The following is a 25,554-nucleotide window of genomic DNA, read 5'->3' on the forward strand; positions in this document are numbered from 1 at the left end:
AGAGAGAGAGAGAGAGAGAGAGAGAGTTTTGGAAGACAATAAGATATGTAAGCCCTCTTATGTCATAACCAAGCTAGCAAATCACATATGATCCATGCAATAACTGATAGAATATGACCTATTAAGTTTATCATTAAGATCTAACATGACCTCTCGATGACCAAGGACATACTATTTTATAAAAATAGATCACAAAATACGACCTATTAAGTTTATCATTAAGATCTAACATGACCTCTCGATGACAAGGACATACTATTTTATAAAAATAGATCACAAAATATAAAGCATTAAAATCAATAATTTAAAACAACAATTGTTATGCCTAAGTTTGTATGCTTTTGTTATAATTATGCAATAACATGAGACAAACACTTATAAAATACGACCTATTAAGTTTATCATTAAGAATACTTATAGAATATGACCTATTAAGTTTATCATTAAGAATACTTATAGAATATGACCTATTAAGTTTATCATTAAGATATAACATGTCCTCTCTAAGACAAGGACATACTATTTTATAAAAATAAATCATAAATTATAAAGCATTAAAATCAATAATTTTAAACAACAATTATTATGCCTAAGTTTATATGCTCTAATTATAATTAGGCTCTTTAGACACTTAGGCCAACTAGATATCCATTCTTGTTTATGCTCATGAGACGATCTCAAATTCAAACCATGAACATCACCCTTTACACACATTAAAAAGTGCACTCCCTACCACATGCCCACGATGGCAAGGATGTCACTTGGTGCCCATCAAAAAGATTTTTCCAGGCATGTGGCTATTGGCAAGTGCCATCTTCGACCCGAGTGAAGCTTTCATCCCTCACCTCTCCCCAAAGGACCTATGTATGGGCACAATGTCGACTAAGTGCTCGTTGGAATGACTTCGTTTGCTTTTTACATGAGAGCCACGCTTGTGGAGTACATACATCTCCCTTATAGTGTGTGAGAAGCCCACACAACCCCTTTCCCTCTGTTGCCCCTAACACATGAAGTGAATGTTTTTAGGGGTTATCATTGATGACACTCACCACAGGGCATATCATGGCACAAGGGTGCCGAGTAAAGCGAGGACCCTTAGAATTCAAGGCCAAGGAGGAGTAGACAAGAAACCCCACTCGGGAGAAGAGAAGGGGATAAATCGGTGCAACAGGGTAGGCTAAGTCTCGGTGGATTGTAGTAAACAAGGCTAAGTCTCAGTGGATTGTAGTAAACAAGGCTACTAGGCAATTACCCAGCCACATATATAAGACATCTGTAAAGGATTCATCTCCCCAATCATTTGGAATTGTCATTTAGAGCCCTCAAGAGGTGGCTACTTCTGCCACCTCAGAGGCTCTCAACACATGCTCCCATGGACACGCGAGTGCCCCTACTACTATATGGATTCTGACTTAGAGGCATTCAGTCAATAATCCTACACATGGTAGCTTCACACCTCTAGCTTTTCAACCAAGCACAATGACCAATTATGTGAATCAATGGTTCCTCTCATACTAAGTAGCTTCGCACCACTGGCTTTTAACCAGAGACAATGACCAATTATGTGAATCAATGATTCCTCTCGTACTAAGTTGAATTACTATTGCGACATTGCTCAGTAGGGTAAAACTAATTGTCTCATGATGGTCTAAACCGAGCTCGTTTCGTGAATTTTGCTTTGCAATGATAGAAAGAGCCGACATCAAAGGATCAAAAAGCAACATTGCTATGAATGCTTGGCTGCCCCACAAGCGAGTTATCCTTGGTAACTTTTCTGACACCTATATCTTTAAATTTTGAAATACTAAAGGATCATAGGCCATGCTTTCACAATTTGTATTCATATTGAAAATCAAAATTAAATGAGCTTCTACCCTTTTGTTCTACATGGGATTTATGTTCACATTGAGCTCATCTTAGGACACATGCATTATCTTTCAATAGATGTGCCACCCTAGCCAAACTCCCCACCTAACAACGTCTTCCACCTAACAATGTCTTCCACCTAGATCGGCATCATGTAAGCATGCCTTACGACGACTAGAAGTAGGGGATGAACATGCCTTACGACTAGAAGTAGGGGATAAGCATGCCTTACGACTAGAAGTAGGGGATAAGCATGCCTTACGACTAGAAGTAGGGGATGAGCCCCACCTCTATCTCACACAGCAAGTAAAATAACGTTAAAAGCAGTGATATTTAACTTGTGCCAAAGGCTCCCACTTATTCTACACCTCCCAAGTCATTTCACAAAGTCAAAGCTCAACAGGGTCTTCCAGTAGATTTTTCGACGCCTATTTCCTCAGCTATGGTTTCACTAGTTAGTAAATAGGGACAATGGGAATCTCGTTAATCCATTCCTGTGAGTCACTAATTAGATGACAAGGCATTTGGCTACCTTAAGAGAGCCATAGTTACTCTCACTATTAAATTGCACTTGGTTGAATTTATTAACTTTGACATTTGAGCATTGGGCAAAAATCACATTGTGTCAACATCTGTGGGGATCATTACGATGCTTTGTTTTAATTAAACAACTGGATTCCCCTTGTCCATACTAGTTCTGAGATGGCTGTTCACTGCCTAGGGAGAGTTACCTCCAGAAGAGCGACATTTTATGCCCGTCGTGTCCAACTGGTGTTTGGAGGCCTGCCCTTGCGTGTCAAAGCAGCTGTCGACATTCGTAGCCTCTAGGGTTAGATTGTAGACCCCTAGACTTAGCCCTCTCAGAGCCAATTCTTTTCCTAAAGTTATAGATCCATTTTTTCGACTTCCCTTACCTACATTTTTTCGACTTCCCTTACCTACATTTTTCTATCGAGACGACTAGAGGTTGTTCACCTTGGAGACCTGCTATAGTTATGAGTACAACTAGGTGTGATTAGCATTCGCACCTCTAGATTTTTCGTGGGCTGTCGGGGGTGCACCGGACATCGCGAGACATGCTTTACCAATCATCATCGCTGGACCCTATCTCCAAGTGATCCGATTTCAGTATGGGTGGGCTATTAAAAAGAAAAGAGAACACTTTCCAAGGCCCTTGCTGGTGTCTTTGGATTCAGTCACATCATCCTAGTTTGGGAATATTGACCCGATTCCCTTTCGATGCATGACGCACATTGTGCACTTGACATAGGATATTTGAATATTTACTTTTATCACCAAGATCTACACTAGGGGCCATTTCACTTAAGCTCGCACTTGGAGTTGTGCCATGACTCCCATGATCTCCTACTCATTATGGCCTCGCACTCATCTCGATGGCCAGGTATAGGTCATGTGCTTTAGCGGCACCATTCATTTTCAGGGGCTAATTGATTCACTAGGTGAGTTGTTACACACTTCTTAGTAGATTTCAACCTCTATGACCACCGTCCTACTATTTTAATCAATCAAGACCCTTTGTGGAATCTAGGTTAGCGCCCAATTTGGCACCATAACAACCAAGCTTTTGGTTCATCCCATATCGTTAGTTATTCTTATAAAAAAGTGGCCCATTCGGAGCTCCCGTTCTGCACCAAGTTTCAATAGAGTAACCCCGACTCCGCTGACATATTTAAAGTTTAAGAATAGGTCAAGGGTGTTTTGGCCCCCGCTGCCTCTGATCATTCACTTTAACCGATGAAACTGTGATGAGCTCCAACTATCTTGAGGGAAACTTTAGAGGGAACCAACTATTAGATGGTTCTATTAGTCTTTCACCCCTACACCCAAGTCTAATAAATAATGTACACGTTAATATCGCTATGAGCCTCCATTAGAGTTTCCTCTGGCTTCACCCTAATCAAGTATAGTTCACCATCTTTCGGGTCCCAGCAACAATAGGTATGCTTCCACTTAAACCTTTTATAGAAGTTCACGGTCGGTCATGGTGCACCCTGTGAGGGGGATCCCACCTCCATGGGTTTGCCACCCCCACCGGCTCGTGTATATGTTAGACTCCTTCAAGATGGGTTGAATGGAAAGCCCAGAGCACCAACGTCTCGAGCATGCATAAAGCCCACCACGAGTGGTGCACGCTTTGTTTCCTCGGTCGGTGTGATGGCATCAATGGGATGACCATTTTGCTTCCTTCCTAGCAATTTCAAGCACTTTTTAATCCTCTTTTCAAAGTCTTTTTCGCCTTTCCATGCGGCCTTGTTGCCTTGGATGAAATTTACCACCCACTTAGGGCCACAATTCTAAACAGCCCAACTCATTGACAATGCATTGTGGAGTGATCTAGGGTCCGAGCTCGACGGGGCTCTCACCCTCTTTGACACCCTTTCCAGGTTATTGCTGCTTGAACATGTTGCTTTTTGCACACCCTTGAAAGAAGGATGAAGTAGGAGCCGCTGAAAGATTTCTTTCCTTGTGGTTGAGTGCATTCCCCTTGTCCATTGGTCAAAACAGCATGCCACGTCAATGTAAATCTTGCATCTTCTTTGCTCATCCCACTACAACATTCTCCTTTTGCATAAGTGAGCCCCTCATCCTTACTTTTTGATGTTGCTCCCTTTTACTTGAAGCCTTGTATTCCTTGATGAGGACCATGAACAACTTGTGCAAGAGTTGCATTGTGTAGCTTCCTTTACAGGAGGACTAAATGCATCTTCTTGGTCCAATTGCATTGCTATCACTTCAAATGGATTGTCACATGTAAGGATCATCTCCATGTCCTCCATAGACTCACCTTTGAAAACACAATGGAAGATACAATTTTCAAGGGTTGAAGGGTAACGACAAAATTTTAGAATATATCCAATATACAGGTTGTAGTTAATAAACAAACACAATTTGAAAACACACACACACACACACACAGAGTCAAGCTAGCTATTCCATTGAACATGCTCACACGTGTGTGTTTGTCTGTGTGTGTGTGTGTGTGTGTGAGAGAGAGAGAGAGAGAGAGAGAGAGAGAGAGAGAGAGAGAGAGAGAGAGGAATGAAACCACGTACAATGCCCTGTGTGCTAGTGAAACACAACCATGCTTTGTAGTTGGTCTTTGTGTGTGTGTGTGTGTGTCTCTCTCTCTCTCTCCATGAAGGCTCAAGCACAATTCTTGTGTCCCTATTTGTAATTAGCTTGCTTGGTCACTATGCTTAAAGAACTCATCACTCTCTCTCTCTCTCTGTCTCTCTCACACACACACACACACACACACATACAAACACGTGAGCAATAGACTCATGCACTTCTCACATGCACATGACACACTCACACACACATTCGAACACAAACACATAGGTACACAAGTAAGACAAGAAATCATTGTACGTTGTTTTTTACTCAAAGAGTTTGTTTTACTCAAGAGTCCACTTGGAAGAGGGGCACTGTGACTGCAAAAAGCATTTATTATGGGCATTACCTCATTCCAAGGTGCTGCATTAACTCATTCCATTGTTCCAAGGTGGTGCGAAATGCATGTATAAAAGAAGCAACAAGAAGAAGAAGAAGAAGAAAACGGGCGTCTGTTTTCAAATGGCGGTGTTATGCTTCCTGTTGGTCTCGTTGTGGGCGCCCTTGTCCGCCCTAGCCGGCCCTGCGGGGGACCTAATCTCGTCTCTGCCCGGACAACCCAATGTGTCCTTTGCGCAGTATGCTGGCTACATCACCGTCGATGCTGCTGCTGGCCGTAGCCTCTTCTACTACTTTGTGGAAGCGCAAACGGATTCTTCCTCCAAGCCCCTCACCCTCTGGCTTAATGGAGGTACCCTCGTTTTTCACTTTTTCTGCTAAAATTTTGTTTTCTCTGCTGATTACTCTGAGCTTATGTTAAGTTTTGAGTGGTTTGGAGATGGACTTTGTGGTTTTTTTCCTGAAAATTTCAAATTTGTGGCACTTTCAATCCGAACACAAATATCAAAGAAGGGATTTTGAGAGGTTTTCATTAGAATTTACTGGCATTTATCATTTGCTAAGATTTGTTTGGCAATTTTGAAAGGTTAAAGGATCGAATTTCATTCCATTCTTGTGTTTTTAAGGCAAGGCTTTTGAGGCAGTATTAGTTGCTCAAGAAATTTTAGTTTTTGGGCACATTTTGATTACAGTTTTAGTAGTTAAATAAGTATTTTTGTGGGGCTCTTAATTATTCATAAGTTCTTTTTTTTTTGGGGGGGGGGTGAGGATACTTTATTGTTAATCCTTTTTTTTGGAATATAATTCATTGTTTTATAATGTATTCTCTGCATTCTTGGAAATAAAAGATATCTTGGCATGCCTCACTACACTTGGATTTGTTTCTTCATATTGTCATTTTTGCAACGAGACTGTAAGCAGTATCATTGCTGATTTTGGGACCTTTTACAGGACCGGGGTGCTCTTCCATTGGGAACGGGGCATTTACTGAGAATGGACCGTTCCGTGTAAGCGCCAGAAGTGCAGAGCTGATAGAAAACCCTTTCTCATGGAACAGAGGTCCTCTTTAGTTTTTCTACTTCAAATTGCAATCCAATTTTTTTTTTCCACACATTGATCGGGCCCAATATATCATTTTTTTTTTGGCACCTTATGCCTCGATGCTGAAGGGAAGTGTGTTATATGAGCCATTTGTTTGGAACTGTCATTGGTTTTGAGATGCTGAACCGTCTATAGTTTTTTCCCCCCCTAAAAAAAAAACTCATTTTGGATTGATTGTAAGTGCAGCATCGAATATGCTCTATCTGGATTCCCCAGCTGGTGTGGGATGGTCTTACTCAAACACAACCTCAGACCTCATCACAAACGACACCTTTACTGGTAAAACAAGCGATAATAGACCATTAACTGCATAATATTTTCATAGCTGTTTGCTAAATTGTTTTGGAGGGTGATTGCAGCCCGAGACAACTTTGTCTTCCTACAGAATTGGTTTGAGGCATTCCCAGAATACAAGGGCCGGGAGTTCTATATCACGGGGGAGAGTTACGCAGGTGTTTTTTTTTGTATTGCATTTTTGTTTTGAAAAGACAGAGCCCATTAGGTTATCCAATTAATAGTCATTAGAGACGCTTCTGGGGTTGTCTGGCAATCACGGCATTTTTGTCCATAGCAGAAGGGGTTCTGGATCTTGTATTGTTGAACACACTTTATGTGGGTTCTATTGTAGTCTGCCCATAGCAGTAGGGTTGTGGGTTTGCTTGTAGCAGAAGGGCTTCTGAATACATTTAGTAGGGCATTAAGGTTAATGTTTGGTTTTTCAACTATAGTGACTATTTTTCTTACCTTGCAGGGCACTATGCCCCCCAGTTGACAGCACTCGTTGTGAACTACATAGCGGAAGCAGGAACCTCAGTGATTAACTTGGTTTCAATGGGGGTTAGCATTGGATTCCATCTCTCTAAGCCTTTGTCTTAGACTTTCATGAGATCAATTAAGTGATTTATCTTACATACTTTACATGTTTTTATTGTACAGATAGGCAATCCGCTTTTGGATGGACTTGTGGACTTTCCGGAGCGGTATTTCTTTCTATGGACACATGCCCTTATCTCTGATAGCACCTACACGAGCGTAATGGCCAATTGCAATTTTTCAGTCTTGGCCATTCCCACTGAGGCATGTGATGTAGCCTATGCAGAGCTTGAACGTGAAGTTAGTGACTTCACTGATCCATATGATGTCCTGATTGATGTATGCCTCAACCCTAGTGTGCAACAAGCTCGCAAACTCAGACACTCTAAAGTAAGTATGAAGGTCTCTCTCTCTCTCTCTCTCTCTCTCTCTCTCTCTCTGCTCATTGTATGTATAATTTGAGTGTGTTTTTCTCACTCTCTCTGATCAAAAGTGCTCAAAGGGACTGAAGATGGGTAGGTAGTTACAGAATAGAGCTCTCAACTGAAAATATTACAAAAAGAGTATTCAATCAACTGATATCGTGTACAAACAGGAAGTTTCTGTTACTTCCCTAATTGCAAGTGCTAGAATAGGAGGGAACTCGTGGGGTTTCACTTCCATAAGGTATAACTGATCATGGGTAGCCTATCTTCTTGATGTACAACTCGGGGGTTGTGGTCAGACTCGGGCACTGACACCTAGTGCGTAGTTCCAATCATTCTGCTATGATTGTTGATGCAAACGTTTTCAAACATTTGAAACATTCTCATATGATATTGTCCTTTCATATTTTACCCTTTTTTATATTATTTTTTTGGGCCTTTTCAATATTGTTGGAGATTTCATTCAAATTTTTGCGTTTCAGCAATTAATTTATGTGTGGAACCAAGGTGTGAATGGGGATTTTTCCACATAAATAGCAAAGCCATAGGATGGAAGACGTCTGTGTAAAGCCAAGTCTTGTCGTAGAACGTGTGTGTAGGCTTATTTGGCATATTTCTATGTGAAGGCAGTTTACAGGATTTTAACGCACTTTTATGGTTTATAAGGATACTTGTTCACACTTAAAAGTGGGTGGACATGCGGGGTTTTGGTCAAGGAATATATACATATATATGAGGTGATGTAAAACTTTTATAGCTTTATTAACATGATTAAGACTTAATTAACAAACATAAGACAAATGCTGATAGAAAGATTGAGATGTTTGCATTGTGAAGAGACATCCCTGGGAAGGGGTGTGACTCTTGAGTCAACGGTTATGTCCTTTGGACTTAGGGATGTGCCTTTTAATGAATAGACATGTCCTTTGATAGTGACCCATGTGTAAGGGTGTGACCCTTCACATGTGTCCTTTCAGTTAATAAGAGATTAATGAGTAATTAAGGAGAGATTAAGAGAGTTAGTCACAATCGTGACATTCCCTCCCACTTAAAATAAGACTCCGGCTAAGAAGAGATGGTTGTCTTTGAAAGAATTCTCGAAGAAGTTCTGGATATTCCTATAAGTCTTCATCACTTTGCCAAGTAGAGTCGGAATCATCAAGATCTCTCCATTTAACCAAAAATTCTGTAGTGAGTTTATGTCGTGTTTCTTTCTGTCTGACATCAAGAATTATCTCTGGAATTAAGAGTATGTGTTTATCTTCGATTTCTGGAACATAATCCCAATGATCTAAAATTGGAAAATCATTGTCCACAAACTTCTTGAGCCAAGAAAGGTGGAAAGTGGGATGAATTCTTTCCCAAGAAGGTGGTAACTCCAACTTATAACTGAGAGATGAGTTCTTCTTAATAATACGAAAGGGTCCATAATATCTTAGGCGAAGCTTTGGGAAAACTGATTGTATCGATGAGGGGCAATATATAATAATACCAAGTCTCCTTCTTGAAATTCAATGTGACGACGACGCTTATTAGCTGTGCGTTGATATTGCTGTTGGACGCTGATCATCTTATCCTTAATCTGTAATAGAATATCTTGTATTTCCTGAATGAGGTGGTCTGTTGCTAAAGCCACTTTATATTGAAGAACAAAGTTGGCAGGAATAAGGGGAGTATGGCCATAAGCTGCTTGAAAAGGTGTCATTCCAATAGCTGAATGATAAGAATTATTATAAGCAAATTTCACCAAAGATAAATATTCTTCCCATGAAGCTAATTGAGACTGAACATAATGTCGCAGCATTTCTTCCAGAATCTGATTGACTCGTTCCGTTTGGTCATCTGTCTGAGGATGATAAGCAAAGCTAAAGAGTAAATTTGTACCAAGAGACTTGAATATCGAAGTCCAAAAATGTCCTGTAAACTTTGGATCTCGATCCGAAACTATAGATTTTGGCAATCCATGAAGTTTGAAGATATACTGTATAAACAATACTGCAATATCTGAAGCTTGGGCTGCTTTCTTGCACGGAATGAAATGTGCCATTTTAGAGAATCTATCAACCACCACAAGAATCTGTGTATTGCCTTTAGAAGAACGTGGCAATGAAGTGATAAAATCCATACTAATACTTTCCCAGCGTTCATTGGGAACTGGAAGTGATTGAAGAAGACCAATTGGAACTTGTCTGCTAGCTTTCATACGTTGGCATGAGAGACACGCTGTAACAAACTTAATAACATCTTGCTTCATTTGAGGCCAATAGTATGTAGCTGTCAAAAGACGATAAGTCTTGTTGATGCCTGGATGTGCAGCATAAGTGACCTCGTGATGTTCTTTCACCAATACTCTTTGAACATGAGTATCATGAGGTACACAAATACGGTCTTGATAATATAATAAACCATCCACTATTGTATATGCTCCATAAATCTTTAAGTCGGAAGGAGTTGCATTCTGAGAATTGAGAATTTGAAATGCATTTCCAAAATCACGATCTTTTGAATAACGGTCCTTGAAATTTTGAGGTATATCCATTTCAACTGTAGAAATAGCCAAGACCGAAGCTGACGGCATACGATTGAGGGCATCCGCAACCACATTGGTAAGACCAGGAACATACTCAATTATCATATGAAAATTGGCTAAGAATTCGACCCAACGTGCATTCATAACTGGTTGCGTGAAGATATATTTCAAAGAATGATGATCTGTTTTTACCACTGAATCCGCACCAAGGAGATAATGTTTCCATGCATGATAGGCATGAACAATAGTTAAAAATTTCTTGTCATATACTGGGTATCTTCCTTGAATTGCAGAGTGCTTATGAGACTGTTAAACGCAATAGCACGTCCTTGTTGCATTAAGACGGCACCAGTGGCAATATCGGAAGCATTCGTGTAAACATCAAAGGGGAGAGTAGGGTCTGGAATAGCCATGACAGGAGTTGTTATCAAAGCTGTCTTTAAATTTGCAAAAGCTTGTGTTGCGGCTTCAGTCCATTGGAATGCAAGAGCGGACTTTAAAAGTTCGGTGAGAGGAGCAGCTATTTCGGAAAATCGATGAACCTTTGTGTGATAGAAGTTGGCAAGTCCCAAAAAAGAACGAACACCATGGATGTTTGTGGGAGTTGGCCAATTGACAATAACCTATATTTTCTTTGAATCCACGGAAATACCGTCTGCTGAAACACGTCCAAGGTATTCCAAGGATGTCTTGAAGAATTCACTTTTGCCTCGATTAATATAAAGAGCATTGTCTCGAAGCACATGGAAAACGATCTTAAGATGTGCCTTGTGGTCTTCCATATTACGACTGAACACCAGGATGTCGTCAAGATAAATAATAATGAACTTGTTAAAAAAGGACGAAAAAGATCTTTCATCGGACGCATAAATGTTGTAGGGGCATTGGTTAACCTGAATGGCATGACCAGGTACTCGTAATGACTATATTTTGTGCGAAAAGCTGTCTTATATTCATCACCTTCGCGAATGCGAATTTGATGATATCCAGACTTAAGATCAATTTTGGAGAAGACCTTTGCATGGAGCAATTGATCAAACAATTCATCAATGTGTGGAAGAGGATACTTATTCTTGATAGTTAACTTATTAAGGGCACGATAGTCGATGCAAAGACGCATAGACTTATCCTTCTTTTTCACCAAAAGCATTGGAGCTCCAAAAGGGCTTTTACTTGGTCGAATATGTCCTTTCTCCAAAAGTTCAGTAAGTTGTCGCTGTATCTCCTGAGATTTCGTAAAAGAAACTTGATATGGAGCACGAGTAGGTGGAGCACTGCCAGGAAGAATATCAATGGCATGGTCGACTGGTCGACGAGGTGGGAGAACCGCAGGAAGCTCCTGCGGAAAAAGATCCAAGTATGGAGCAAAGAAAGGTTGCTTGAGATACATCACCTTTGTATCTACGTCCTCGGGAGGGTCGTTGGTTGAATAGACCATTAAAAGTGCTGAGGAACAACCACTCTTGCGGACCCACCATTTCACTTGAAGAGCTGAAAGGGTTGGTGTAGAAGATTGGTCTCTGATTCCTTTGAGAGCCACAAGCATACCATTTTGAGTAAATTGTATAGAATGGTTTCGGAAACTGATCAGGGGATTATATTGATACAACCATTCTTGACCAAGGATCTTATCATAATGTGCCAAATTCATGACTTGGAAATCCAATTTGTCACGATAGTGCTGAATTCGAAAGGAGAGGTTTTTGGCAATGGTGTTACACGAGGATGTGGAACCATCGGCAAGCTCTACTTCATAAACAACAGTACTTGGAGAAGTCTGAATCTTCAATCTCTGAGTCAAGGTGGTTCCCACAAAATTATGAGAACACCCACTGTCAATGAGCACCTGAATAGGGTGACTGGAAATAGAACCTTGAAGAACCAAAACCTGAGTAGACCGTTGAGGCAACGGTGAAGAGGCAGTTTGTGCTGTAGCAGTAGCGGTAGTTACTGAAGCATGTGCAATAGCATGGTGATTAACTGCACGCTTTCCTTTGTCAGCAATTAGGGGTTTCTCCTCAGAAGTGGGGGGTTCAACATTAGAATTCTGTCGATGGGTTGGTCTTTTGGGGCACTCAAACCAACGATGAGGTCCATTACAAATTGTGCACAATCCCGTCTTTTGTTGATCCTGTCCAGAAGGAACAGTAGAAGGACGAGGATTGCGAGATTGGTCATGTCTTTGGTCCCGTCCACGATCCGAACTGCGTGGTTTGAAGGAGTGAGAACGTCGGAACCGAAAAGAGGACGATCCTTCAGATCGGCGAGGGTGTTGAGAATTATTCCATTGGGGATTAGGCCGGGAGGTAGAAGAGCCAGATGACTCTCTGCGACTATCTCGGCTCATACGAGATCCATTGGCTTTCTGAAAGTCATTAGCTCGACCGGAAGAGGCCGGATTTCGAGAATTAATGTCTGCAACACGCTCGGCATATCGTATGGCATGGGCAAGATCAACAGGGTTATATTTCTGGACATCGGCACGCAGTGTGGGGTTAAGCCCTTCAACGAAGGCATGCAGTTCATCCGCTGGGGACAAGGAATCAATCTCCAGTATCAAGTTGGTGAACTGGGAGATATAAGAGGCCAAGGAACCAGTTTGGTCCAAATGGCGTAAGTGAGTATGGGCTTGGAAATCCGCATTGGTAGGTATGAACTGCTTACGGAGGATCGGCTCGAATTTTTCCCACGTTGTAACCGTTTTTCCAGCATGCTGTCGTCGTTGCCACCATAATAAAGTAGTGTCTTTGAGGAGGGATACTGCAAAAATCACCTTTTTGGAGTTAGAAAGGGTCATGGTTTCAAAGTATAACTACAGTTTGTAGAGCCATTGGTCTAAGATGCGCTTATTGCGCTGACCACCATAAGAGTCAGGGGGTTTAATTTCCGTTCTTTGTTTTACTGGCTTGTAAAAGACGATAAAGAGTTTTAAGGTCGTCGCCTTCTACCTCGGAAGGAATGACGTCTTCGTCTGTTGGTACTGTTGTTGAAACATCTGCTGCTGGTACGGAACTTGTGTAGGAGTGGCGATCCGTGTGGAGCTGCTGGATCTGAGAGGCCAAGGATGCCATAGACTCCTGGAGTTGCTGTTGGAACTGCTGTTGAAGTTGCTGCAAAGCTGACTGCCATTCCGGAGGGGCTGGTATATCAATAGGTTCTGCCATGAGAGGAGATGTTGATGTAGAGGCTTTAGGGTGATGAGGCTCTGGTGGTTTTTGCTGTTGATGACGTTGCTAGGCTCTAGTAAGAACCATCGGCTGGAGGGTGCGGCATCTGGAAATCCCGAGAGGAGAGGCTACGTATTGGTGAAGCGGCTATAGACCATCCAGTATAGTAAGGGCGATCTTGTGGGACTGGGCTCGCACGAGAGTTTGCTACTGGAGAAGAAGGTAGAGGGATAGGGGCAGCTATTGGTGTCAAGGGTGTATACTCTGGTGTAGAGGGGCGCACCGTGAATGAAGATGGATGAATGTCCTCAGAATAGGTGCAATATTCATGAAAAATGATGCTACACTCGGGGAGGATAGCGCCCAGATAAGGATGACGCCTGAGTATAAAACAATAATGATCCAGATCCTGTGCAGAAGTATGAACACGGATCACCCACACGTCGAATTCTCGGAGGTGAGAAGTCGGTGTGGCTATCTGAAATGCGGTAATGAGTGGGCTGGAAAAAGGGGGGCAACTCACTGGAACAGGGGCTGGGACTGGTGGAGAAACACGGGTAGGAGAGGGCACTATGGACTGAGAGGGTGTATCCTGTAAATAACTAAAGTCATAGGTTTCCTCTGCCATAAGCCGTCGGAGAAGAGGGTAGTGTGTGTCCACGTGATCCCGTAAAAAGGGTATTGGCCCCGGAGGAGTGGAGAGCCCGCAAAGGAATGAAATGGCGGGTTGCTGATATGTTAATACTCCACTTTATGTGAAATGTGTATACCCAAGAAAATGGAAAGATCACACCTGAAGGAGGTTGCCATAGTATTGCTGGAGAAGAAGTACCAAGGTCGTAGCCGTCAAGCCGCGGAGAACACCATCATAGACCGCAGGAGCCTAGCAATGAAGAAGGCTGCTTTTGAGGAAGGGAGGCGGCAACAAGTTGGCGCGCAGAAGACCAAGGCAGGCGCCATTTCGTAGAAACCCGTAAGGTAAGTGTATGGGTTTTTTTTTTTTGAAAAGGCGCTGGTCGGCTGGCCGTTGTGTTCTCTTCCCTTAAAAAAAAAAAAAATGCGCTGGTCGGCGGCTGGCCGTTGGGTTCTCTCTTTCTTTAAAAAAAAAAATGCGCTGGTCGGCGGCTGGCCGTCGGGTTCTCCTTTTTTTTTTTTTTGGGTGTGTGCGCTGGTCGCTGGCGGGTGGCCGTTCGGTGCTGGCTGCCGATTGCTTCACGTGGCTGGTGGAAGCCACATGTATAATAAGGCTTAAGTATAAGCCTTAAATCATAAGGCTTGTTTTTTTTTTTTTTTTGAAACGTCATGTTAAAAAACGTGAACCGGTGCTTGTGAACAAGAAAGGTCGCACCCCTTGGCTGGAAACAATTCAGCCCGAAAGGATGCGCTCAAGACCTCCCGTAGAGGACAGGTAGCCTACAAGCACTTCGATGGAACCCTGGTGTGAGTCTCTGCTTCCCATCGTTTTTTTTTTTGGGATGAAATTGGGGAAAAAATGCTTAATCAAGCAAAATTGGGTAAAATTAAATGGGGCATTCTCTCCTGCTCTTCCATTCAACACTTGCTACACCCAATTTTAGGGTTTGGGCGGGCTGATTTTAGGGTTAGGGTTTGGATTGATTTTAGGGTTAGGGTTAGGGTTTGGGCATCTCACAGGGGGGAAAAAAGTTTGCTCTATTACCACTGTAAAGCTTTTATAGCTTTATTAACATGATTAAGACTTAATTAACAAACATAAGACAAATGCTGATAGAAAGATTGAGATGTTTGCATTGAGACAGGGGCCTTTCTTAAATAGAGGCCGAAAAGGTGCAAGTGAAGAGACACATCCCTGGGAAGGGGTGTGGCTCTTGAGTCAACGGTTATGTCCTTTGGACTTAGGGGTGTGCCTTTTAATGGATAGACATGTCCTTTGATAGTGACCCATGTGTAAGGGTGTGACCCTTCACAAGTGTCCTTTTAGTTAATAAGAGATTAATGAGTAATTAAGGAGAGATTAAGAGAGTTAGTCACAATTGTGACAAGTGGACCTGATCTTTTAAACCAAGTGTGAACACTTTAAGTGGGTGCCTATTTTTAACTCCCAAAAAGAGGGGTTTGTGGTATTTTTGGAGGGGTTGCCACTTTAACGATGGGGAAAAGCAAGCATAGGCTGGAAATAGAGGAGGGGTTCGACTTTATGAAAGGGGAAGTGATGCGCAGATAAGGAGAGGAGGCGATGTCAACATTTGGTCCATCTCCATTTTTGGAGCCACTTCTATGGGACTGTCACTCCATAGAGCGGCCAGATTTGTGCCATGTTCACATGGGGCTAGGCGAGTGTCCCATGTGAAAGGGCCAGTTTTATGGTGTCACATGGATGGGAGCCAGATCAGTGCCACTCGTGTGCGACCAGTGCTGCGTCACATGGACGGGAACCAGTTTCGTACCACCCGTGTGTGATTTGTTTCGTGCTGTATGGATGGGAGCCTGTTGGTGCCACTCGTGTATGGCTAGGATGGTGTCTTGCCTATGGGACTGTCACTCCATAGGAAGACCAGGACATTTATTTATTTATATTTGTCGCGTCAGTTTTGTGCCCGACAGGAACCTCTTGTACAAGTTTCATGAAAGGGAGATTTCGTCCATTATTTGTGCACATGCATTTATGCCTGCATGCATAAATTTGTTTTTGCATGACTTATTTGCGTGTGTCTGCTTGTTATGCTGTGCAAGTACACTGGACGGGGACGGCCCCAGTGTGCTGTAGAGTGCTGTTTGTTGACTTGGTGGTGTGGTGTGTGAACAGGTGGTAAGTATTTTTCGTTTTGGCCTTTTAAAATGGTAAAATCCATAAACTTGAGTGAACTTTAATGTTTATAAGGTATTGTGTTCACACTCAATTTAAATAGGGGCTGGACACTTGCTTATGTGGGGAGGGCCCGAAGTAATTAGATGAACTAAGGTTTTATAACCTTTAAAAAAAGGCTTGCATGGGGATTCCCACTTGTGGGTTGGTGGATTGACTTGCCATCTTCATCACCTGCTGTACCTGCCTGCCTCTCCACGCCTGGCTACCCGTTTTTTTCTCCACGCCTGGCTGCATCTATCATCTCTACGCTTGGTGTACCTGGGCAGCACCTATCATCTCCACGCTTTGTGTACTTGCTGTACCACCTACAGTACTCGCCTGTGTGCTGCCCACGTGTACTTGCAGTACTTCTGTGTGTGCTGCCCTTGTGTACCTGCTGTACCACTTGCAGATTGCTATACCACCTACAGTACTCGCCTGTGTGCTGCCCACGTGTACTTGCAGTACTCGCGTGTGTGCTGCCCTTGTGTACCTGCTGTACCATCTGCAGATTGCTATAGCCCTTGTGTGCCTGTTGTACCACCTGCAAATTGCTATAGCCCATGTGTACCTGCTGTACCTGCAACTGTTGACTGCTCACGTGTACCTGCTGGCTGCCCATGTGTACTTACTGGCTGCCCACGTGTACCTGACCAGTACCTATTGTACTTGCAAATTGCTGGCTGCCTACATGTACTTGTGTGTACCTAATGTACCATCTTCAGTACCTGCTGGCTGTCGACGTATACTTGATAGTACCACCTGCTGTACCTGCTGGCTGCCCATCAGTACTTGCTGGCTGCCCACGTGTACTTGACAGTGTCTGCTGTACCTGCAGACTACCCATAAGTACTTGCTGTACCTGCTGGTTGTTTTGTTGAAGCTTCCATTTTGGAGTACAATACAAGGAAAATGGTCTTCACTACTGAGATTTGAATTAAAATCCATGCCAGGTATTTATTTCGATATTTTATCTCAAATTCAGATAATAATTCAAGTTAAATGCTGTTATTCCAAGCTTTGTGTAGGTAAGTTCTTCTCTAGTTGCATACACTCTGGAGGATCATTGGAAAGAGGTTTCTACCATGACTGGATTGACCGCGCTCTCATTTATAGAGAGGTTTCTACCATTGACTGCAGTGACTGCGCTCTCATTTATAGAGGAGCCAGTGAAGGTCAAGAGGGTATGAGGAAAAACCAAGTAGTACAAAGCTTAATTGGGAGAACTGGGAAACATTCCCTCCGCGGTGTATACTGTTGCCTGCGTTAGTACGGGCATGCCCGTTTGTGCACGGTCCCGGAAGACCAGTGAAAGGCCAGTGTACACCCAGTGAAGGTGGAAATGAGCCTGTGATTTGGGGCTACTCCGACCAACACCTCTTTATTGACTTGAACCAGTTTTATTTGGTTGTTTTCACTCCCTTGTGGAGAAATCTGGCCTGTCAGGCCTATGACACTTGTACAAATATAAATACTCCAAGAAATACAAAAAGTATTGAGGGGGGGGCCGACCCTTTCCGGCCCCAGTGCTCGTGTCATTTGTTTTTTTAGTATTTCCAGTATTTGTGTTGCTGATGTTGTTTCCGGCTCCAGTGCTGGTGTCATTTGTTTTTTCAGCACTGTGGCCGACCCTTTTCGGCCCCAGTGCTGGTGTCATTTGTTTTCTCAGTATTTCCAGTATTTGTGTTGCTGATGTTGTTTCCATTGTTTAATAACAGTTAAATTAAGTGTTCTAAATATGTGTATATTGTCTTGTGATCTGTAGACCTCCTGTAGGGAGCAGTCACAAGGGACTAGCTCTATATGGTTCTCTCCCTGTAGGGAGCAGTCACAGGGGACTAGCTCTATATGGTTCTCTCCCTCTTCTTCTCTCCTGATGTTGTCCGTACAATAAGGAAGGCAGCAGTTCCTTCTCTTCTAGGCGAGAGTAGACGGGCAGGTTTTCCTGTGGTTTCGTTGGCCACACAAGACCTTCAGCAGATACACTGGCCGTACAGGTTCTGTTTGCTTCCTCTTCACCCAGTCTTCAGCAGGCGGCAGCTTTTCCTCGCTTTCTCATAAGTTTGCTGGCCGTACAGAAGGGGGTAGCAGGCTGATCAGTTTGCTAGCCGTATAGGGGGCAGCAGGCAGACTCTCATCTCTTTTGCAGGCCATACACAGCAGAAGGGGCTGCAAGTGACAAAGCATACTCTCTCCTCTCCCTCTACACTGGTCGTACAGAGATTCAGCCGCTGACAGGGCCTGTCTGTACAGTCGTACAAGGACGGTACAGGCCACGCGTGTGAAGCGTAACCGACCAACCTTGAGGGCAGATTTGGACCAAATTTTGAGGACAGTTTCGAGGGCTGTTTTTGAACTATCTTTGCACAGATCTTGGGAGATCTTTGTGGATCGTGGACTTGTCGAAGTAATGTGGTAGGCTGTACAGTGGTATAGTGGCCAGGCAGGACTTCAGGACTTCTTTCCCTTTTTACTCAGGTTGTACAGTCGTACAGCAACTGGGCCAAATCAGGGACTGTTTTTGGAGAGACAAGGTACGTGTTTGAGAGTCTCTTCAGGGTTGTTTTGACAGCGTTGGGTTTGACACCAATCCGGGATGTTGATTCATATTGGTTCTTGGAGCGGTTTGTGCTTTGATTCCTGTGCAAGTGTTTGCTGAGGAAGATTGTGGAAAGATCTGGTGTTGTTCACACCCGCACCTTGGTATTTTGTAAAGCTTCTCAATCATTAAAGAAGTTTCTACAGGGGGGCCAGCCGTTCCGGCTCAGTGTTGTGTTCCTTTTAGCATTGTTTATGGTTATTTCTGCTACGTTTTCACATCTTTGTTTGGCATCTGAAGTGTCTGTCCATCGATCCGGGTTCCCGTCCGGTTTCAATTATCACTTGGGATACTGTCGCTTGGGCCACCGAGGCTAGAGTGGTCAAGACTTATGAGGAGGATGGGGGAGGCCATGCCCTTCAGGTCTCCCACCATCGTATTGCAGTAGTACCAGTCACAGTCCCACATGGAGGTGTTTGGCGTCTAGGCTCATGCCAGCGTCGGGAGATTTGCAGTAGCATAGCTGTCTGGCACGTCTGGCGTGCCAGATGTAGCGAGGCCATCGAGGGTACCCACACTCCGTCGGCTGAGACTATCAGGAGCATATGGCTCGACATCATTCAACCCCTCCGCGGTCAGTGGGGGAAGTTGCAGGGAGGTTCTGACCGCATGCGGAAGCGGCGGGAAGCCTTCTTGAGACTTTGGAGGCTTGGCCCTTTCCTCACAGATAGAGGCGGTGACCCCATTTGGCAGTACAGACCTCCTGTGGTAGTTTCCCCCCCCGCCCTCCCCCTGTATGAGATAGCCTTCTCCTCATAGAGCGGCCGGCCGGAGGAGAAGCATCTCTCCCCCTTATGATCACTTGTTTCCCGCCCTTATATGAGGCGAGTTTGTATTTAGCCCTTCGTGGTTGTACTTAGCCCTTTGTGGCCGTTTTCTCTTTAACTAATTGAAGGATCTTTTTTCCTATAAAAAAAAGAAAAGAAAAAAGATCTCCGAAACGTGTGGTGTTGTGGGAAACGGCAAGCTAAAACGTTTCCCCTGTTAGTTGAAACGTTTCGGGCAGCCGTTTCGGGGTTACCAAAACGTTTCGGTGATTGAAACGCGTTTAAGTCTCCCCTACCTACCCTGAAATGCGTTTCGGCCCTCAAAAATGACCGTTTCGGGTGTTTCCCGTAACTATGATTTGTATAGGGGCAGCTCTGGCCTGTGGTGGTGTCGCTGTTGCAGGTTCAGGTCACTAGTAAGAGGGAAGGGCAACGCCATAAGGGAGAAAGCACATGTGAGGTTTAAAAAAGCATAAAAGCCTTGTTTTGGCAAAAACGTTATTTTGAGTACACGTGTGTTTTACAAAAATAATTTAAAAGCATGTACGATCTTGATGGGAAAATGTGTGGGAAAAAAATGGGGGGTCGCTTTTTGATGGGCGCACCTACTTGGACAATTAAATTGGAAACTAGGTTAAGTATGTCTTCCTTTGATCAGTTGGAGAGCGATAGTCAAACTGAACATACTATTCAGACTTCGGAAGATATGCTATGGGCCTTTGTTTCAAAACAGCAATCAGAATGTGAAAGATACCTTCTATAGCTTGAATTCGCGTTCAATAGTAATAAGCATTTGGCAACATGCTTCAGTCCTTTTATACTTATGTACAATTTTCAACCTTGATCGCCGATTGCTATAGGATAAAGTTCAAGATTGGCAACGATTCCTTGCAGGATATGCACGAGATGCTTAACCTTGCCAGGGAGAGTGTAATGATAGCTCAGAATTGAGCTCAGACTTATGCTAACCAAAAAAGAACTCCTAGGGTCTTTGACATTTGTACTTGAGTGTACTTGAGGATACCTAAAGATTCTAGTACTATGCGTACAAGGAAACATCACAAGTTGTCTTCTAGGTTTTGCTCCATTTAGAATCGAAAGGAATATTAGTGATGTTGCGTACTGCCAAGAACTTCCTCGACAGATAACGGTTCATCGTGTCGTTCATGTTAGTAGATTGAAAGCACGATTAAGTGATTCTGTTATGATTGTTCCTATCTAGGAATTAGTTCAGGAAGAACGAACCGCGTATATTTCCCAAGAATCTGAAGCCGTTTTGGATCAACGTACTAAGCGTTCAAAACGTTTTGCTTATGATGAGTACTTGATAAATGTTGGGTATTTCAGAGTTTGTGTTTATCCATCGTGTATGTGTGCCCCTCTTTATGTCTGTGTGTGAACATCCCTTATGTGTTGTGAACACTCACTTATGTGAGTAAGTGGATATATGTGTGTGAACAACCTCTTGTAGCCACTAGTGTGCTCGTGTGTGTAAGTAGTGATGTCATTGGTCGCGATGTGTCAAAGATAAGGCCTTCTAGCTTGTAAAAGCATGTACTTGATACAAGGATTAGTCAATCAATCCAACAGGCTATTGAGAGTGTAAATTTGAGTTTATTTTCTCTGTTGTTGTCTATCAGTGTTGCATGCGCGGAAGCCTTGCTGTACTGATCCACAACCCTAAGCCTGATTATTAACATTGATGCAGATGAACACATGATTAAGACAAAGGAGAGAGATTGATGTCAAGGTTTTCTTGTATTTTTATATGGTACAAAAAGGTTGCATAAAAGCTTGTACATGTGTGGGCCTTGGTCAGCCCCGAGGGGTTGACCCTTGGCCCTTCTACATGACTTCTACTGATGACTAGATGAATGAATGCTAAAAATACTTGATGATTGAATGAATGATGAACTTCATGCTTATATATATGATTGGGGATGCAGTCGGCCTGCTGTGGACAAGAACCTGAATAAAATACTGATAAAATCGCGCTTTTGTCTATTGCCCCTGCCCACCATCTGGCCCTTAGCGGACTGCTGTACAAAGGCTTGCTGCCAGCCGACATGCTGCTGATGTGAGCCGACAGGCCTCTTGCACACCTTTCCATGATGATGGTCATGATGATGATGCTGATGATAGTGATGATGATCTGATGATGATGAATATGTTTTTGATGCTACTGCTATATGCTGCCTTAATTGCTGCACTAATCGGGGATTAAGCTTGTTCATGCTGAAGATTAAGCCATGGCACAGGTGTGCATGTGACATTCCCTTCTGCTAAACTTGATGAGGGGGTGGACACTCTGCCATCCTTCCTCCCTGGACTGCGACGATTGACTTTAAACTACTACTAACTTTGACTTCTACTTATCGACTTTGACCGACATTTTTGTCTGAACACCTTTACTCCTGATCTCCACTTCCAAGTCCTGCTGAAGAACTCAGCACCTGTTCAATCGTTGTCCCCACGCTTGCTTTCCCTTAACCTTGACACAACGGTGGATCACTTGCCAGAACTAATCATATGCCTGTTGCTAGGCCTTTGGAAATGATCTAAGAGCTTTATGAGGGACTGGGTTGTTAGAAGTCATCTCTTGTCTATTTGTATACACCAGGGCCTTTGTTGTGGGTGTGCCCGCCCTTATGAGGTGTTTTATCATTTTTCCCCGCTCCCCGTATTTTTCCCCTATTTTTTCTCATTTTTTTGAGGTTTGGGAGGGCTGCCAGGTGATGCCAGGAGCACCCCAGTGCTGGCCGACTCCATGTTGATCAGTTGTGGGCTACTGGGCTGCTGGCCGACTGGATTTCATCAGTCGTGGGCACCTGTTTGCTGGCCGACTGCATTTATGCAGTCGTGGGACCTTTTCTTCAGTCGTGGGCATTCTTTCTGCTGGCCGATTGCCCTCTATGGGATGTATATATAGGACCCCAGTCCTCATACCTTATTTGTATCATTTCTCGGGATCTTCTTGTGTATATAGAGCAGAGTTACACGCCTACATCTCTCTCTCTCTCTTGTGCTGTTTTTCTGCCTGCGTTTTTGCTCTCGTGTTCCCAGATTTGGTCATCATCTCCGCTGCGTATTCTGACATGGTATCAGAGCCCTAGGCTCTAGATAGGTCTTGGGATTTGTGTGAGAAAGAGGGGGACTGTTTTGTGGCTGATTGGTGGACTGTTTTGGGCTGATCGGGAAGAGGAGAAGCAAGAGGAAGGCGGGCTGATTTGCTGGACAGCCACTTGCAGGTTTTAGTTCTTCTTTGTTTCCACCCACCCACCCTTTTCAGAGTACATCCCCGCTATGGTAGATCTGTTTGAGATGGCCGAGAGACATGTGAAGATCCTGACACTCCCCACGTTCCCGGTGGACCGTCAGTTGGACGGGAGCAACTACGGCATATGGAAGGTGATGATGGAATCCGTTTTGGAGTCTTACGACCTCGCCGATTTCGTCATTGTTGGTGTTCCACGGCCGGAAGTAGAGGAAGGGGAGTTACCGTCAACCTGAAAGGACCGGGAGACTCAGACACAGATGTGGGATCGTGTCAACGCCAGGGTCCGTTCGTTTATTTTCCTCAACTGCACACCGTAGGTAATCAATCATGTAAAGCATATGACGCTGGCCAGAGGTATGGCAGCATTTGGCCTCACTTTACAACAGGGTATCGCCCATGAAGAGGATTTCCTTGGAAGTACAGATGCGGGTTATGAGCCCTGCAAAGTCGTCTCGACGATGCGGGAGCATATTAACAAGCTGCAGGCTCTTCAGCAGGAAGTTCTTCAAGCTGGGAAGGAGATATCGTCAGAGGACATGGCCATCACGTTGCTGTCACATTTGCCCTCTTCGTACTCAGCATTTTACTTCTCATGGCAGGCTCAGCACCATCACGTGGGAGGAGCTTGTGCCGCAATCGGCAGCTCTGCAGGCTTTCTGGTCATATTCTTATTGGGGATACGTCCACTATCCCAGTTCACAGTGAGGGCAGGATGGAGATAGTTCCCGATGGCAGAGGGGGGAAGCATTCCTCCCAGGTGTTGTATGTTCCGGCACTTGGTTTTCATCTGTTGTCAGTGCATCAGGTTTGCAAGACTGGCGTACGGGTGGAGTTTGATGAGCATTTTGTTGCTCTCCGGGACAAAGCAACAGGCCAAGTGGTTTGGGAAGGTGGAGTGGAGAATGGAGTTTACAGGCTTTCAGCACTCTCTCTCCCAGGTCCTCAGGATTGTGATGAGTGGTAGTCTGGTAATGGCTACTCAAGTGTGGATACGCTGCAGGTGCGGGCTTTCCGAGACCAGGTGGTGGATAGCTTGCCAGTTGATGGCAGCAGTTGGCAGGAACTTTCCAGTACTAATGTTGGTAGTTCTTGTGTTCGTGAGTCAGAGGAAGCTGAACAGGTCACTTATGCTCTGATGTCTCGTCGTGTTCGGGACATAGAACTTCCAGTAGTTGAGGATGTTCTTTCCACGGGGACCTTTCGGAAAGCCAGGCAGGTGGCAGGTGCTTACTTGCTGAAGGAGGTGGTTTCTCCAGGCTTTGTGGTTCCGGATTCAGAGGGGGTGGTTGACAGGTTTCATCAGGTTTCTAGGACTTGCTTGTGCACCGTAACCGGTGTTGATCCTTGTGAGCAGTGTGATGTCTCTTTGACTTAGAAGCTATATGGTTCATTGATCTGGTTGATGGACACCAGATTGGACGGGAGCTTCCTGATAAGGCGGTTGAGCTCATGGTTGCAGATGTCTCTTTGGGAGGCAAGATTGCGTTTCCTGTGGTTTCTGCGGCATGCGAAGGATCATGGACTCTTGTACACAGGAGGGGGATTGTTGGATGGAGTCTAACTCCACGGTTGGAGTGACTCGGTTTGGGGAGGAGATTCGGACACGAGGGGATCTACTTATGGCCCAGGAGCAGTTTTACGGAGCAGGAGGAGGTTACATTGCAGGTTTGGGCTTCCACTGGAGGAACCCATGGTCATCCATAGGCACTTTGTTCGTGAACAGATCGTTGCTGATGACATCTTGCTAGAGTTCTGTTCGACAGAGGACAGTACGGTGGACCTCTTCACGAAGTCGCTCTCTCAGGACTTGCTCAGGCGGCACCCTAGCTCTCAGTGGTTGGTTACACAGCCAGGAGCTGAGAAGGGGTGTTAGAAGTCATCTCCTGTCTATTTGTATACACCAGGGCCTTTGTTGTGGGTGTGCCCGCCCTTATGAGGTGTTTTATCATTTTTCCCCACTCTCCGTATTATTCCCCTATTTTTTTCCATTTTTCTGAGGTTTGGGATGGTTGCCAGGTGATGCCAAGAGCACCCGAGTGCTGGCCGATTCCATGTTGATCAGTCGTGGGCTACTGAGTTGCTGGCCGACTGGATTTCATCAGTCGTGGGCACCTGTTTGCTGGCCGACTGCATTTATGCAGTCGTGGGACCTTTTCTTCAGTCGTGGGCATTCTTTCTGCTGGCCGACTGTCCTCTATGGGATGTATATATAGGACCCCAGCCCCCATACCTTATTTGTATCATTTCTCGGGATCTTCTTGTGTATATAGAGCAGAGTTACACGCCTACATCTCTCTCTCTCGTGCTGTTTTTCTGCCTGCGTTTTTGCTCGTGTTCCCAGATTTGGTCATCATCTCCGCTGCGTATTCTGACATGGGTATGCGTACCTACCCTTAGGTAATGCTTCTTCTGGCTTCACATGTTTGTTGCGGACCACTCCATTTGTGACCCGGCTGCATCCTTTTTGTTGGAACTGGGCACCTTCCTTGGGACATTGCTTAGTGGGCTGAGACTCAATGCTCTGATACCAATGTTGCATGCGCGGAAGCCTTGCTGTATTGATCCACAACCCTAAGCTTGATTAAGAACATTGATGTTAATTAACACATTATTAAGATAGAGGAGAGAGAAGAAGAGAGAGATTGATGTCAAGGTTTTCTTGTATTTTTATATGGTACAAAAAGGTTGCATAAAAGCTTGTACATGTG

General features: G+C 44.1%; 1 protein-coding gene and 1 pseudogene across 2 annotated transcripts in view; one reads left to right on the top strand and one right to left on the bottom strand.

Annotated features, from left to right (window-relative positions):
- Positions 1 to 1,187: 1,187 nt before the first annotated feature.
- LOC147609639 (25S ribosomal RNA) lies at positions 1,188 to 4,431 on the bottom strand (annotated as a pseudogene).
- Positions 4,432 to 5,308: 877 nt separating this feature from the next.
- Positions 5,309 to 25,554, top strand: part of LOC147609640 (serine carboxypeptidase-like 42) — a 32,708-nt gene continuing 12,462 nt past the window's right edge. The window contains exons 1-6 of one of the 2 annotated variants that reach the window (XM_086787497.1): positions 5,309 to 5,692; positions 6,292 to 6,399; positions 6,628 to 6,720; positions 6,801 to 6,893; positions 7,193 to 7,278; positions 7,378 to 7,644. In XM_086787497.1, coding sequence (XP_086643623.1) covers positions 5,407 to 5,692; positions 6,292 to 6,399; positions 6,628 to 6,720; positions 6,801 to 6,893; positions 7,193 to 7,278; positions 7,378 to 7,644 — 933 coding nt within the window. In that variant the 5' untranslated portion in view covers positions 5,309 to 5,406. Of the gene's footprint in view, positions 5,693 to 6,291; positions 6,400 to 6,627; positions 6,721 to 6,800; positions 6,894 to 7,192; positions 7,279 to 7,377; positions 7,657 to 25,554 lie in introns of both variants that reach the window. The other variant, XM_086787496.1, reaches the window with a different exon arrangement.

Source organism: Cibotium barometz, chromosome 51 (genome assembly GCF_041138505.1).
Source record: "Cibotium barometz isolate CiBa-2024 chromosome 51, ASM4113850v1, whole genome shotgun sequence".
Taxonomy (NCBI): Eukaryota; Viridiplantae; Streptophyta; class Polypodiopsida; order Cyatheales; family Cibotiaceae; genus Cibotium; species Cibotium barometz.